Here is a 17383-nt window from a genome sequence, read left to right as displayed (position 1 = left end):
CGTAGGTTCCCTATCCCAGGAAGTGCTTGAAATCAGACTGGAGGAGGCTCCTTTAGATAAGGAGAACCTTATCTAAGGAAAGAGGTCTTTCTCCATGGCCAGGCAGTAGGACTAAATGACCTTTATAGGTTCCTTCCAACCAAAACCATTCTGTTTTGAAAGGCAGTAAATGATGATTATTTTATGCTACTTAGATCTCCTGAAGCATGATTATACAAGCAGTCTCTAGACCCATTTTATCTTCATGAAGGATTTTTGGTTGAAGTAGAGTTTGAAAATCTAGTGTATGTTTATTCTGGGCTCTTTCTTATAAAACAGAAAGCCTAAATAATAAAATAAAATAAATAGAATGTATTACATGGGTAGTGTAATGTTCAGATTTGCTGTAATTTGATCATTATGTGGTTTTCCGTATTTTCCATGATATCCAATAAAACAAGATAAAAAATGCAGTAAAGTGTAAGATTGACTTAATTTTGATTGCCAGGACTGGTGATAAAGATCATACTTACTGCTTTGCTCCATGTCAAAAAACTGAATCTCACTGTTGTAGCTCATATTTCCCAGTCATCTGAAGGAGAATTTTGCCTAAACAGGAATAGGAAGACAGCTTTTAAGTTTTTATGTCAAAACAAGTAAAGGTCCTGCTGATTTCCTATTTTAGGATTTCAGCCATGCATTGGAATTGGAAGTGTTTAAAAACTTGCCAGATCAAGCTGTTTCTGCAGAAAAAGCAAAAAATGCAGCCTTTAACCACTTTAAAAATTGGTCTTTCCTCAGCGGAACTCTTGTTTATATAAGACCCAGTTTTCATCATGAGGCATTACTGCTTCATTTTAGCTTAAAGTAAGCTGCTTTTATAATATGAATTGGTAACTGCTTGCATTACTTCCTGTCAAAATAAGGTCTTTTGGAGTACCTTGTTGTCAGAAAATAAATAAAATGTTCCTTTTCATTCATTTTTTAGACATCGAGATAGCAAGATGATCCTGTTTTCCTATTATTTTGTGAAAAACAAAACAAACAAACATATAATTCTCATATCAGTAAATTTCAAATGCTCTTGGAATGCAGTGAATGTCGTTCTCCATGCAGTTCATTGTAAATTTTTTTGATGACCCCAGATACATGCTGATGTTGTAAAACCAGTAGTGTGCACCACTGAGCCACCAACCTATAGAAAGAAAGTACAATAGTGAGGCAAATAAAAGATGGAAAATTATCTATTGAGTAGATAATATCTTATTTCTGTTGTGATTTGGGCAAGTATTAGTTCTAATCTCTATTTTTAAGACTATTTTAATTAACATTTTCCATTTTGTTCCTGCCTTTAATACAGTACAATACCTGATATCAATATTTTATCATCTTTCCCACAAGGCAAGAGTATTTTGTTTCATCTCTCAAATATCTGGGCTAACATTTATCCCAAAGTACTTCAAAGAGAGCCATACAAGAGTAGAAGTCAATATATTTCATGCAGTCGTGAAGCAGGAAAAGACATCAGTCTTATCTTCCCCATCTAAAGACAAAATCAGTAAAACCAGTCCCATGAGATAATTATGTTTGTTCTCCTCCACCACCAAGACATTGTTCATTTCCATCTTAGTGTCCATGGATATATGCTTAGATTTGTAACTATTAAGGTATCTCCTAGGGAAGTTAAGCCTGTAGCAGCAATTTTCAAATAACATTATACCTGGTTTGCAACAAGTCTTTTTTCATGGAGGAATTGTATCTGAGAACACTAATAGGTAGTTGGTTTTATGAATGTAGAAGTTTGTGTGTTTTTTTTTTTTTTTAGATTACCAAGAATGATTTCTATTCTATTGCAGTGTTATCTAAGCTAGGGTATGAAGTTGAGCCATTAAAATAAATATCAGTATTTAGGACATACCTTGTATTTATTATGAAGGAAATCATTCTGTGTGAATGAAAAACGTGCTTGTGTTCTACTCAATTAGTTAATTAGATCCCAGTGGTGATATAATACATGGATTCTTTGAAAAGTGTAGTCCAGGTGGCATGTGATCTGAGAACAGAGTTGAGCTATGTGCATGTATCTGAGCTTGGGTACAGTCCACCAGACATTGAGATCTACATGAATCTTGCAGGAGATGGGTTTGAAAATAGCAGAGATGCCATATTTGTAGTTACATCAGGGAAAAACAAACAAACAACAACAACAGAAGAGCACCTGTCCTTGTGCATTGGAAGGGAAAAGAAAAAGATGCTATAGTTAAAGGTGGGATACACCTCAGGACCCACTGCAGTTAATTTAAAACAAATGCAAACCTTGCAACCTGAAAGCTTGGGTTGCAAATGTGATAGTTCCCAACTGTAACTGGAAGGCCCAAATAGGTTTAAATCATTTGAATTCCATGACCGGAAGTTGGGAAAAGTGTCTCAAAACAGTTCTTCTAAAAAGTATACTGTTGTTCACTCTAAGGTCCGCAGCAATGAGAGAAAAGCACTGAAACAACAAAGCCTAAAAAGAGGTGATTATACTGTAGTCTTATTCTTCCCTTTGTACTTGAGGTAACTCTGCCTGTGTGCCATTAGGGATAGTCTGCCTTGCTCTTGTTTTTGCTTTGTCAGTGCCTTCACTACTGTATTTCCTCTACTTTTTTTTTTTTTTTTTTTTTTTTCCTTCTTCTTCTCTAACCTGTCATCCTAGCCAGGTAATATCCTCATAAGAAAAAATAAAATAAAAATTGTGCAAGCTGTGTTGTAGCTTAAAGATAGTCTGTTCACAGCTAATTTCTCAGCTGCTACCTGAATATCTTTTGGGCATTTTCTCATGTAGCATACTGCATTATCTGTCTGTTTCTTTCCTGAAGAACCAATTTATAAACAATACCAATAACAATGTTCAGACAGCCTTTTATGCTTTACATGGCCTATATGTATGCCTAGGTCAAATAACCATAGCATTATTACAGATAAATCTCATGTGTGCTCCAGGAAATATTCCTCTGGCACATGGTAGAGGAGAATTGTTATATTGAATTGGTATCATTTGTACAATAGAGGTGCTAGAAGCTACTTTGTAAAGACTTCAATCCCATTCAAATAGGCATTGACCCAGTATCAGTGTATGAAGTAAAATCTAACTGAGGGTTAAGGAATGATATACAGAGAGACTGAAAAATCTCAATGCTCTTTAGAACTAGTTCCAGTTAATAAGCAGACAGCTGGTGATAAAATATTTTTAGAGGAGATGGTCTGGCTGAGGATCAGATTTCCAGAGGAGACAAAACACATCAGGAGTCCAATCATAAGTAGAAAATGCTGGCCAAGTCTTAAGAGATCTGGTCAAACTTTTCCAACATAATATGAAATACGTGTACAGAGAATATTCTGTGAAATCCACCAGAGTCTTCATTAATGCTATCCTGTTTTACCTGGAGGGCTTGTGTGCCCTGGGACTACTAGAAATAAGCATCCTTTTGCCTCAAAATTTAGCACTAGCAAAGCATACTTTTCTTTACATATACATACATTTTTGTTGTTGTTCTGTTTTAAGTTAGAAATTTAAAGTAGATCAAGTTAAATCCATGCCAGAGAATTCCTTTGTCACAAATTACCATTGCTGTGGCATTACAATTTGAATTTCCTCTTATAAAGTCTAGTCTAGTATTTTATTCTTATATCAGATCTCAGAAACAGATAGTGCCTAAGATGTTTAATGTTGTACTTTGACTATATGCTTATTCATCATTATACCATGAAACTGAATACATTTTACCTTAGGCTTCATTTCTTATAATTTCTTTGCTAGAATTTTTTAAGTAATTGGAAGATAGGCAAAATAAATCTTGGCACTGGAAAAGAAATTCTGTTTTCCCTTTGTGGGTATTTTATTATATCAATTATCATTTGTTTAATTATTTTATAATATTTATATAACATAGGAAATATCATGAGTCAAATACCATGAGAAAATAGAATGATTCTTCTAACATGGAAATTAGCATGAGTCAAAACTATAGATTTTTAAACTATGTTTGCAGGTTTGAATTAAGATTAGAAGCTGGATATAGACTTTCAGCTGTTTCATGATTGGTATGTCAAAGTGAAGTTGTGGAAAAAAAACAACCTTGAACTCTGGGTAAAATTTATATTTGATCCATGTATGAACGTTACAGGATAATGTATCTCTTTGTGGGATGGAATGTGGAAAAATAAACTGGTAAGATTCAGACTTAGAAAAAAGTCAGAAAGACATCAAAATTACAAGATAACTCAGTCTACCTGAGTTTAAGGTATATTTGTAGTCCCAAGCATCAAAATTGTTTTGAATTGTCCAAATTGCACTTTATAAGCAGATTGGTAATGTATGTATTTTTCTTGTCAGCGAGAAAATCGATATAGTGTTATCCAAATCATGCATTCATTGCTTGGCCTTCCCAGTGACAGCATTACTGTCAACCTTGCCTATAGAACTTCATTTAACATTTTATTCAATGTAGGAAAGATCAGGAAGTGAATCGTGTCTCTGTAATGGAAATCTCGAAGGAAAAAGCATTATCATATTTGAAATAATAAACCACAATACATTAGATCATTTCCAGGTTTTAAATGCACCTTTGCCCCGAGTGACTCATATTGGAATTGTCTGAATTGTGTAAAGAATGTATCTGTGCAGGTTCCACCGAAATTAATGGGCATTAGATTGTATACTTAATAGACTGAAACAATGTATCTATTACATATACAGTTAATATACTTGCTTTCCCATGTGCCATCCTTAACTTACAGTTGAAGCAAGACGTAAAAATAAAAATATAACAAGGTGTTCTCTTTACACAACAGTGTATTTATTAACTATTCTGAAGAGTTTGTCTAAGCTACGACAGCAATCTTAAAGCAGAAAAAAATGTTTAAAAATGCTGTTTGTGAGAATGGAGAAAGCATATGGTTGAAAAATAAAACATGAGTCTTCTAGTCCCCATAGCTAAGGAATTGTTTTCTGAAACTATCTCTGCTTTACCTCTCTGTTATAGTAACAGTATATTTTTTACAAGCCTTGACACCCAAGCCTCACAATTTATGTAAGGTGATGTACAACATTAAATATTTATTATTATCCTATATTAAAATATTAGCCTTATATTAATATTATATTTAATATATTTAATATTATGTTATTATATATATTAATATATTAAAGTAAAAATAATAGTGATAATATAATCCTCTTCCAAGTCCTTACTATGACTAGAAACAGCAAAGGATGTAGCAAGGAGATGGGCAAATAAAGAGTTATGAGTGAGCAAATTATACTCTTCATCCATTGATAGATATAGCAAAATTCATACTGTAGAACTCAGTGTAGACCACTCCCCTTGATTTAGGCTGTTGTCAGGTTAGGAGCAGCTGCTTTCCAGTTTGAAGGTTCACCTAATATAAATGCTGAGCATGTGTCCCAGAGAGCAGTAACTATGTGCTAAAGTAGTGTAGGTGAAGAAGTGATACTTCTGATGCCCTGAAACTGAGACTCACCATATTGAAATGCCTCTGTGGACAGTCCTCAAATTCTATCAAATATTAGTAGTAAATTGTTGAATCCAATCATACATTTCCAGCTTAGTTATTTGGATCATACTCTTTTTGATGTGTTAACAGTGAATTGTGGCTCTAGGCTTGGAGCTTATTTTATAGTTAGTCCTTGAAGAGCGGTGGATAATCTTCCAGTACATTCAGACATACCTCTACAATTCCTTGACTTTGCTGGGTTTACATTAAAGTTACTAAGTGCAGGTTTTACATCAGTGTTGGTAACCTTGGATTTAATATTTACAAAAAAGGAATTTTGGAAATGCTTTGAACAAGAAGATGACAGGCTTCCTGCCAAGAAGGGTAATTCTACTTACATAGGGTAATTCTAGTGACAGTTAAGGAAAAAAAAATATATATATATAATGAAAGAATGAGCTGTTTAAGTGTAAATGGAGAAAGCACATGATGGAATCATGCAAATGTAGTACTTTCACTCATCAAACAGCAAAGGATGAACTTTCACTTCCCTGTCTCTGTTCTGTTTTCTGTAAAGCCTCAAATTAATTGAGATTGATTGATTTAATCAGTTACTGGAAAGAACAAATTAAAAAAATAGGAGGCAGGTTTTTGAAGTTCCCATCTTCTTTTCCTCAGATAAGTCATTAGCCAATGCTCATGTTGGGAAGAAAATATAAATCCTGTCCTTATAACGTGATTTTTCTGTCAATCCAAATTAATGATTCTCAAGCACTGGGATTAGAATAATTTTGGTAGAAGATAGATGGTCTGATGAGGATATTGTACACTACCTCGCCAAATGGGAGTCAACCCTACCTAGCCAACCCTAGGAGCTTTTTCTTCTCCATCTGACATGTATTAGTGGGAATGGATTATTTATCTTTCTTATAGTAGTCATGGCTCCCTGTGATAGTGTAATTTTGCTCCTATGGGGTTTTGCACAATTTCTTGAAATACATGTCAGAGCTAACTTTTAGCATGGTAACTGCTTAATGACCATAACATCCCTGATTAATCCTGTGGTGCCACGAGTGAACTCTGAAGTGAGTCAGGGAAATTTAGGAGTTATCAGCAGTAGTATTAGCTGAGGGGGAAGACTGTTTTAGAAAATTTCAGTCACTGTTATTAGTCATATAGATGTGCTGGCAAAGATTTTCAGTCAAAATGTGCCTTGAGTAAATGCTTGGGTAGACTTATATGTATATATGTATATGTTTTTGTTGTTGTTTTCAGTAATAGTTGCCATATTAAGCAGCATCTTCCAACAACCCCCAGTTACTTGTTTCTGCTCTCTATGCATTGGCCTCCTCATTATGCCAATCCAATGTTTTTTTGTGGCACTTTGTAAACTGTATTCAAGAGCAGAATTTAAAATGATGCTCATTCCTTCTACTTCCTACTGTTGTTATCAGATTGTTTTTAACCTGGATCATTTCCATAATCTGTTATTCTCCTGTCTTCACATTTAGCTGTTCCCATGCTATTGAAGAAGGTGGTAAAGCATTGGTTTGGGTATGAAAGTGAGAGAATGAATATGAGCTGTATAATTTGTCTTAGCTACCAAAATAAATGTGTGTGAAATTTATACCTTTGTCAAGAACTGCATGGCTAGTCATGTTCCTATCTGAAGTCTGCAAAACCATTACACATTTTTCAGTCTTTTTAGCTTCTTTACTAACAAATTGTTGATAGCCCATCTCTCCTCTTTCCTGCTCTCTTAAACATTCTGTTTAAATGATTTTCTTGAGGCTTTTTCAGGGAGTCCATTGTTAAAGATTTATATGTAGTGGATAAGGCACTCAATTGTCATACCTAGGACACTTTTCTCAGGTAAACTGTCACATTCATTTCTAAGGGCATTAAGTTAAACAATTACATGCAAACATCTTGTCCCCCCGAGTTTTACCCTGAGTCAAGATTTTAATTCATTCTTATCTCTTATAAATTATCTTCATAGGGATGAGCAAATGAGAGCATTTAGAACAAAAATGAAAACACTACAAAATGTCCTCAGATTTCTCAGAAGTAGGCCTGGAGATTTTAGGGCTAGTTTTGAGTTTGCAGGAAGTTCCCAGCAGACATATTTATTTTACAGTTAGCTTTGCTCTAAGGAAAGACAAACTGGAAAGTCACTTTATGGAATACATACCATAAAAATATCTGAGAAAAGGGAATGTGATCTCTAAAGTATAGCAAGGAGATTAATTCCTCTTCAATTCCCTTGGTCTATTTATAAAGAGAGAAGTAACAAGAAACAGTAATAGGGGGCTGGAGTACATGTAGAAGAAAGGTAGTAGAAGAATTCTATTCTGTGGACAAAAATTAATGAAAGAATCATCAACTGTACTGTATAAATTCTTACAGGCAGTTCCAATGACTTAAATCAATAACATTGCAATGCAATTGAATAACTGTGTAATATTTCCTTACCCACTTTTTTTTTTTTTTTTCTCTTATCTATGAAATGTATTTTGTTGTGAAAAAATACTGGCTTGATTAACACTATGTGAAGTTAATAATGCTATTTCTTCTGCTGCTCTCCAGGGTTTCCTATGCAGATGAATGACTCGGATCACTTGCTATTTCAGCATTCATTTCAAGGATGCATGCAGTTTATTCATGTGGATGATCAGCTGGTGGATTTGCAAGCAGTAGAGCAAGGCAAGCTAGGAAGCTTTGCCAATGTAACCATTGACATGTGTGCAATTATTGACAGGTAAGTTGCAGAGACATCACTGATACTCTGATACACTAATACACCTCCTGCATGTTCCAAAATTATACAGTGTTGTACAAAAGGATTCTCTGACACTGCCAGTGATAGTCTTAGTGCAGTCCCACCATTTTAGCAGTGGGTGTCATGCTTGGAGATAATGGCTTTAGGTTGTGAACATACAGTGGAAGGCATACCTCCAGTATCCACTCTCTCAGGCAGAGGAAGAGGTGAAAAGCTATTGTAAGTGAAATTCAGTGCACAGGTCAATAAAATGGCTGCCTTGAATAGAGAAAGATGTCTGAGATGTCTGTAGAGAAAGACACATGCTTTATCAGTTTCTTATATGTCAGTTACAGCAATCTTTTTGCAACTGGAAGCTGTGCTTTCCAGCTTTAGTGCCTTCTGCTACCACTGAATTCCTCAGAGAACTAAAATAGGTGCACATACTTGCACAGTTGTGCATTTAATAAAGGCATGAACTTGATTAAAATAATGCTTGGTTTGGTCCGTGTTGTTCCCCCCTCTCTCATTCCCCCCCACCCCCCCCACCCCTTCCTGAGAAGAGTAATTTAGAAAGAATTCAGCAATTAAGAAATTCTCAGTGTATACAATGGTAGACTTTTTCTTTGGGGCTTACCTATTCAACCTGTGTTGATTTTTACTGCTCCTGATTGTCAGTGTCTTGTTCTTTGGCAAATAAATAAATAAGTAAATTTAAAAATACTAGGAAAGACATAGAAGGAAGTGGCATAGTTCCCAAATAATGGCAGTTTGACTTCTCATTAATATTACATAAGTTTTAAACCAATTGCAAGTCTGCTGGGAGGTTGAAAATGACTTTTTAAAATTCTGCTTTGAAAGAAGCAAAGATTATGAGACCACAGAATCTTAAAACAGTTCAGGTTACAAGAAATATCTGGAGTTCATGTTCTCCAACCTTTGCTAAAAGTGAGGCCAACTTCGAAGCTTCATCAGGTTGCCAAGGGTCGTGTCCAGTCACATTCTAAGTATCTCCAGCTATGAAGATTCCACAAACTGTGACTGGATATTGTCAGAAAATGCCACAACTGTGAAAAATCCCCTATTCCTTCTCCTTTCCTAGAGTTTTCATTGCTGAGCATGATGTCATATGGTATGGAATCTCTCCTTCATCAGTTTGGGTCAGCTGTCCTTGCTGTTTCTCCTCCCAAAATCTCGCCCATCCCCAGTGTACTGACAGTGGGGAACAGTGTTATAGTGGAATCATAGAATCATTCAGGTTGGAAAAAACCTCCAAGATCATCTGCTCCAATCATCTCTTTATGACTGGTATTACCCACTAAACCATGTCCCTAAGCACCATGTCCAACCTTTCCTTAAACACCCCCAGGAACGGTCGTTCCACCACCTCACCGGGCAACCCGTTCCTAACCACTGTTGCCTAACCACTCTTTCTGAGAAGAAATGTCTCCTAATTTCCAACCTGAACCTCCCGTGGTTCAACTTGAGGCCATTCCCTCTTGTCCTATCACTAGTTATGTGCGAGAAGAGTCTGACTCCCAGCTCCCCACACCTTCCTTTCAGGTAGTTGTAGAGAGCAATAAGGTCTCCCCTGAGCTTCCTCTTCTTCAGACTAAATAACCCTAGTTCCCTCAGCCGCTCCTTATACAACTTGTGATCCAAGCCCTTCACCAGCTTTGTACCCCTTCCCTGGACATGGTCCATGGCCTCGATGTCCTTCTTGTAGTGAGGGGCCCAAAACTGAATACAGCGCTCGAGGTGTGGTCTCACCAGAGCAGAGTATAGGGGGGCAATCAGCTCCCTGGTCCTGCTGGCTATGTTATTCCTGATGCAAGCCAGGATGCTGTTAGCCTTCTTGGCCACCTAGGCACACTGCCAGCTCATGTTCAGGTGAGCATCAACCAATACCTCCAGATTCTTTTCCTCTGCACAACTTTCCAGCCACTCTGCCCCAAGTTTGTTGTGTTGCATGGGGTTGTTGTGCCCCGAATGCAGGACCTGGCACTTAGCCATGTTGAACCTCATCCTGTTGGCCTCTGACAATTGATTCAACCTGTCCATGTCCCTCTGCAAGGCCTTTCTACCCTCCAGAAGATCAACACTTCCCCCCACCTTCGTGTTGTCTACAGACTTAATGAGGGTGCACTCTATTCCTTCATCCTAATCATCAATAAAGACATTAAAGACAATAAAGGTAGTCCCTAACACCAACCCCTGGCGAATGCCACTGGTAACCAGTGGCCAAACCACCAAAGCAGGATAAAGAGATGGATGAGAAATCCATCTGGCAGAAATCATGCAATCTCCAGCACTTGTTCTCATAGGGGATTTCAGCTTCCTGGATATATGCTGGAAATACAATGCAGCCCTGAGGAAGCAGTCTATAAGGTTTTTGGAGTGTGTGGAAGACAGCTTCCTGACTCAGCTGGATAGTGAGCCTACTAAAGGGGGTGCCCTGCTAGACCTGTTCACAAACAGAGGAGGAGAGGATTGGTGGGAGATGTGGTGGTTGGCACTGCCTTGGGCAGAGTGACCATGAAATGGTAGAGTTCTCTATTCTTGGAGAGAAAGCCTTGATGCTACGCAAGCCTTGTTAAACAACAGCGAAAATACTGGTGTATTGCAAACACTGTTTTAGCCACAGCTACAAAACACAGCTCCATACAGGTTGCTAAGAAGAAAATTAACTTTAAAGCTTCATCCCACTGAGATCCAGTAAACAATTTTAGTAATATCAGTGTTAAGGATTGTGCATTGTGGAGTAGCAGTAATTTGTTCTGTCATGTCAGGCCATGTTAGACAGCTGCTTCTCCTGGATAAGCTGAGAGTTGAAGTCATAGCAAAAACAAGTGAAGGACTGCTGTCACAGGGAAAAATTTGCTCTGTCTCTTACCAATACTAGTGATGCTAGAAAGGCCCTCTGTTGTTAGAAGTTGTTAGTTTGAATTGATTAGTTTTATTTTGAATATTTTTGGGAAAAAAAAAAAAAGTTGGGAGATATATGGGAGATATATCTGATTAAGTCTCTGCTCTTCCCTATCTGAGCTTATGAGACAGTTTGTATTGATCCCACTTATGCCAGTGTCTGTCAGAAGTAATTCCATTATTTGAACTTAATCAGAATTAGGCTTTTATAATGTATTACAATGTAATTACAATTAATTCATAATGTAAGTTAATTAGAATCAAACCAATACAATGCATTTTTGAAAAATATAACTTAAAGCTTCCTAAATGCCAAGCAATTCACTTTTGAAGTGAACTTCATGTAGAAATTGCTATTTATAAGATACATATTTACTTATATAATACATTTAAATATTTTATATAATACAATACTACATGCTGTATATTATATGAAATACATTACAATGTATTGAACTATTAACGTATTTTATATATTTAACATGTATTTAAATTGGATTTATTTTACATAGCAAAAATTTTTGTGTTTTATTATGCACTGTAATACAACATAATTTTGGATATGTATTTATTAAATAAGAAGAGATATCTTCACTCCTCCTCTCTCTTCTGCCACCTTGGACCCTGATATTGCCCTTTATATATATTAAATACATCATGTATAAAAATACATAATATATATATAATTATATGTAAATAATAAACACATGAATTATAACAAATTTATATAAACCCTATAAAGTAAAAATATGTCTTACATGTATGCTTTCTAGGCACTAACAGATTGTGTTGCAAGCAGAGTAACAATTTTATAATCACTGGAAATTAGAATAGCATACTAGATTTTTCTTTTTAAGATTGAGAAGCCATCTAGTTTGTTGTTCTCCCATGATCAAATTTATTTCTTTGTAGTTTGCACTTTAAAATAAACAGTTCTACTAGGAAGTAATAACGTCAGGCTTTTAGATCTGACTGGATTTTCATGGCTGTCTTAGTGAGATCTGCAAATAAGATTTTACAAGCACTTCTGGCACAATATGTCAGTACGTATAACATTTCTATATTTGGCCAAGCACCATGTGTGCTATATATTAGCTTAATTTAATTTCCTTTGAAACAGGAGGATACTTGTGCCTGTGATACTGGGATCCTCTGGCTTTATTTTTTACATGTTTCACTCTGAATCATAAAGGCTTCGGTCTTCATCAACATGGAAATTGCTTTCATAGCCACACTTCAGTGAAGAACCCCACTGGGCAAAAAGATAAGCTGTCACACTGAATTATTCTTACTGCATACTTCAGCCATTTGGTTGGAGGAAAAAATGTGAAGTTGTGAATGATGGCATTTTTCATCATTAGCCAGAATGGATAGCAAGGAGGGAACAATTTTCTCTGTAAGGACATGTTGAAAGGTACTCAGTGTGGTGAGTTCTTGTGTCACATCAGCCTGGAGGTAACTGCTGAATGGTCCCACATTCTGCCAGCTGAATGCCCACACCATTGCAGTTAAGTTCCAGTATTTTAAAGATATTAGAAGAACAGTCATATTAGCATTGCACTTATACTTGGGAAATAGATACATTGAATGTTTCTTTTTATCCTCAGTCTTCCCTTCCTCACCTAGGCATTTTGTTATTGCATCTAGACCCACAAATTGAGATCATATTAACAGGGAACACCAAAGCTAAGGAACATTCTCTTTTTACAGGTAGTCAAAGTGCTTATAATGTCATGACACGCAGGTATATATAGGTAGTAATTACAGGCACTTAAAATACTACCGAGAATAAATAATTGTCCCTCCTTTTGTATCTTAATTAACTATAATTGTATTAGCAATGGAAGTTGTATTGTTGTCACAGTGATCAACATGCTGTACTGCTTGTGAAACCACAGGTCCCTGTACACCTCCTTTACTTATCATTAACAAACTGAGTTGTTGTTACAGTCCAGATGGTACAGTTGTACTTCAGGATTTTAGCACAGGACATTGAACAGGAATTATTATTCACAACTAATTTATCCCAGCAGCCTCAGAGAATACTTAAGCTCGCCTGACTTGGTTGTGGCTAAAATTATGGGGTTTTATCACAGGATCATGATGAGAAGACACTAAAATGGTTTCAAAATATAGTGTCCAATCTGTTGCCATAGATTATGCAGAACATATGCCAACTTTAAAGAAAATCTGTCAGTGTACCATACGAAATAACAGAAATGGAAAAACAAGTTCAGTACCAAGAATTTTCATGTAGCTGCTTCCAATGTTGTATGAATGTGTGAACTATGTGATTCACTCTGTATTACAGTGAGATGAATTAGATGCAGATTTTCTGTAAGTTCACATTAAAGAATTAATGTAAGTAACCAGAAATGTGTGGCAGTACATTTCTGGATGATTATTGCTCACCTGCTGTGGTGATACACTATGACAGAATGCCAGCATTCTGCTCGAATCCCTTATGTTTTCTATACTATGTGATTACCAGTCAAAATTAGAAATAATTCCTTTAAGTAACAAAACACAGCAAGCATACTAATGCATAAAAATGGCCTCAATGGAACTGTCGGCAAAACAGGGATTTGTGGGGGAATTGCAAATGATCATTTCAGATAGTCTTAACATTCTTCATTTCTGGTTGTTTACTTGGGCTTTAAGCTTCTGCCCATCCTCAGTGTTCTCCCACTCTCTCTGCCAGTTCAGTGATGATGTGCCATCCAAATATCACAGTGTGACAACTGCCATATTATTTAACACAGGTCAGTAGGTATCTGGATGTTACTGGCTCTACAGAAACATACACAAAATAGGAGTGATTTAATTACCTTTTTTTTTTACAGTATATCTTAGTTTTCCTCTTTTTTTTTTTTTTTTTTTTTTTTTTTTACTGTATGCAGCACTTTGGTATACTCAACAAACAAAAGGTTGGACCTTCTAGTTGTCCTTAGTCAGACAGGAGTTCCTCAAGAGAGCATAACATGCAGATTTTTAAAATTATCTTTTTGGCTTACAGGCTAGTCATAAGAGTTGGTTTTATCACTTCAAATCAGTCATACTTAGGGATTGTTTTTTTTTTTCACCACAGATTCAGGATTCATCATTATCACAATCAGTCTGAGGATAGGTCAATGGAATACATTTAGGTCTTACTTGCTTAAAGGGGAAAAAGTGTTAATTTAAGAATCTGAAACAGAAGAATCATTGACCTACAACAGTTGCTAGTTCTAAAATAAGGCAGACAGGTAGACATGATGCATTGCCTGTTGGAGTAAATGTGGAATGTGTATTAACTCTGTGGAATAAGGTGTGAAAAGAGCAATGTTTTCATAATGTTTCCCTGCTTGGGTTGATTTCTCTTGCTTTTTCCTGAGCCTGCCAAACAAGCTGTATGGAATGGTCTTTGAACAAGGACAACCACATCCACTTTAACCTTTGACTGGAGCGTATAGTGATGAAACTGCCATTTGCCAGTGTTTGAAAGAGGAATGAAGGCAAGAAATATACATTTCATGTTAAGTAAGATAATCACAAGAGCTGTGTGAAGAACAATTTCCTCTTCCATAAAGCTTTATGAGATAAAAAAAAAAAAAAAAAAAAAAAGTTATTGCAATGAGAAGTAATTCGTGGTCTTTTAAAATTTTCTTGTAAGAAATAAAACACATTGATCAGCATATCCTAGAACAGGTTGAGGACATCTTGGAAGTAAAAGATGCACTTGAAGAACACAGAACAAGGGCATTTGGGGAACTGAAAAGGATATATTTGGGACTAGAGAAGATAAAGAAAGGAAAATTAGAAGTTTTCAGTTTCTTAGAGATAAACAGTAAAGCAAGAAATAATGTATGTGCAGAAAGCCAACATGTGAAGTGGATACAAGTGATCCTCTATGGTTCTATCTACAGATAGGGAACAGAAAGAAGGAGAAAGAGAAATAAGATATTTACTTTCTTTTCTTTAGCTCTCTATGAGGACTATAATCACTTTAGAACTAGGACTATAATCCCCTTCAAATTCTGGATGATGGAGCTTAAAATCTCCAAGACAAAATGATGCTGATTAGATAATGGAGGCTCCCACATGAAAAGCAGCAACAAGGGATAGAGTAGGACTGTAGGGACAGAAGGATTCATAGCATGTGAGGTTCCTTGTGTGGAACAGTATGACTAATGACCCAGTCTATTAAATAACTTAACAGTGTAATCAGATGCTCTGTTACCAAATTAGAATAGTTTGAACTGCAAATGGTTTGAACACTTGTTATAATTATGCCTTTATTATGTTTTTATGTGCATGCTTTTTTTTTTTTTTTCTTCTTCTTTATGCTCTTTAAATTATATTCCACAAGTCAAAATCAACAATAGCATTCAGATCAGAATCTTTTAAGTAACTGTATGGCTTATACATTATCTTGCAGCTGGATGCCTAAACATTTGGAAGTAGCCAAAATCTTCAGTTGTTCTTTGTTTTGTATTTATCATAGATAAAATCTCCAGGGGGGAGAACAAACAAACAACAACAAAAAACTTTATATTATGAAAAATGTATGCTAATGAAATAATTTTTTAGAGGAAGTAGATTATTTGTCCATTATAAATGCCTGTTCTTACTAAAACAAAAGATAAGCCTTAGCATTAGGTAAAGGCTTTGTTAACACTTAGGCATATTACTGAAGAAGAAGGGGAGGCTGTAAAACAGATTTCTGGATGAGCTGATCTAATGCTTACTATTTTTTTGAGTGGTCAAAGGTAGCTCCAGATGGAGATGATAGATGGCAAACCTGATGAGAAAAGACAAATTATAGGCCAAATCTTTGATTAGGTTACACGGAAAAGTGAGCTGTGCAAGACTAAGTGCAAGCTGAGCTCTTTACTTAACCTTCTCCCCCACAGATACTTGATTGCACAAACACCTTTTTTCATGGACCTCTCCCTTAAAAAAAATATATATATATATGTATACACACATATTTCTCTCTATATATGTATTTTTCTCTCCTTTGCCTTGTGCAGGTCCCATACTTACATGAAAAATGCACGACAATTCTTACAGAGGCTTTTTAGATCCCAGAACATGTATATATGTTAACAAAAAGGAGCTCAATTTAAAAGCTCTTGTTGGTGCAATTCAGACAGAGAATAAAAGATTGATGCTAATCCTGGGCTGAGTCAAGGAAGTCGTAGATGGTTCCTCCACTTGGAAAATCTAGAGTCATTACTTTAGAAGTCCTACCCAGAGCAGGATCATTATGATCTAACAACTCTTTCTGGATCTCTCCAGGTAGTTGTACCCAGAAGGAAACTGAATCATCACTAACACTGATAATCATAATTATCGTTATCATGCCTGGAAGGAGAAGTGCATGATCATGCATTCTCATCCCATGCACATCATAGATATTACAATCCCTGAGCTGCCACACGAGACCGTCCAATTGATTCAGAAGCATTTGAGATTGCCTGCTGATCAAACCCACTTACGCTTCTTCATTCTTAACAATTCCTGTTCAACTTACCCATAGGCACGACTGGGCAAACTTTATTGTCTACCCCTCACAGCTTCAAATCTGACAACCTGCTTCAGTCTGCATGGCTGTAAGTCAATGCATTGCCCAGACACACTCTGGGTGCTCTGCATTGTGGATTTTTATCTGTACAGGAGAGAGAAGTGGTTACTCTCACAGGCACACACTTACATACTTACCTACATTTAGTAATCTGGTAAAATCAGAAGGACAAGGATTTGAAAAGAAGTTTGTCAACAGTGGCAACGTTTTAAAATTTCATTTAAATGATATTAAATCTGTTTTGGCAGAACCTCTGCTTTTTTTTTTCTTTTTTTTTTTTTTTTTTTTTTTTGCCATCTGCTAACACATCACTGGTGTGGGAGCAGTTTAATGAAATGGAATAATCTATAATTTATAAAGGTCATAACCAAAAGGACTGTGTGGGAATTCATTTCTTGTTTTCTCTTAAATACAGTACTTCACTCAGGGGACTTGCTTGTATGTGCAGCTTGTGTTATATTTATGCTTAATTATTATTTTATTTTTATTTTCCTGTGGGAAAGATGTAAGCACTGAGCAAACATCTACAAAGTTCTCTCTTTAAAGCTCTCTTTTTGACATGAAATTTACACTCTCACAGGACTAGATGGTAAATACTGAATTGATCCCATAAAAATACCTTTGAAACATTAACTCCCTAGTTACTCAACTCAGTT

General features: G+C 36.0%; 1 protein-coding gene across 1 annotated transcript in view; it reads left to right on the top strand.

The window, feature by feature from the left end:
• The window catches only part of CNTNAP2 (contactin associated protein 2), a gene marked incomplete at both ends in the record, with an annotated part of 1150499 nt that overhangs the window by 692973 nt on the left and 440143 nt on the right, over positions 1–17383 (top strand). The window contains one exon of the mRNA XM_084306678.1: positions 8065–8236. Within this exon, the coding sequence (XP_084162804.1) occupies positions 8065–8236 (172 nt within the window). The remainder of the gene's footprint in view (positions 1–8064; positions 8237–17383) is intronic.

This window comes from Netta rufina, assembly GCF_964035555.1.
Source record: "Netta rufina genome assembly, chromosome: 2".
Lineage (NCBI taxonomy): Eukaryota > Metazoa > Chordata > Aves > Anseriformes > Anatidae > Netta > Netta rufina.
This window is presented reverse-complemented; position numbering and strand designations above follow the sequence as displayed.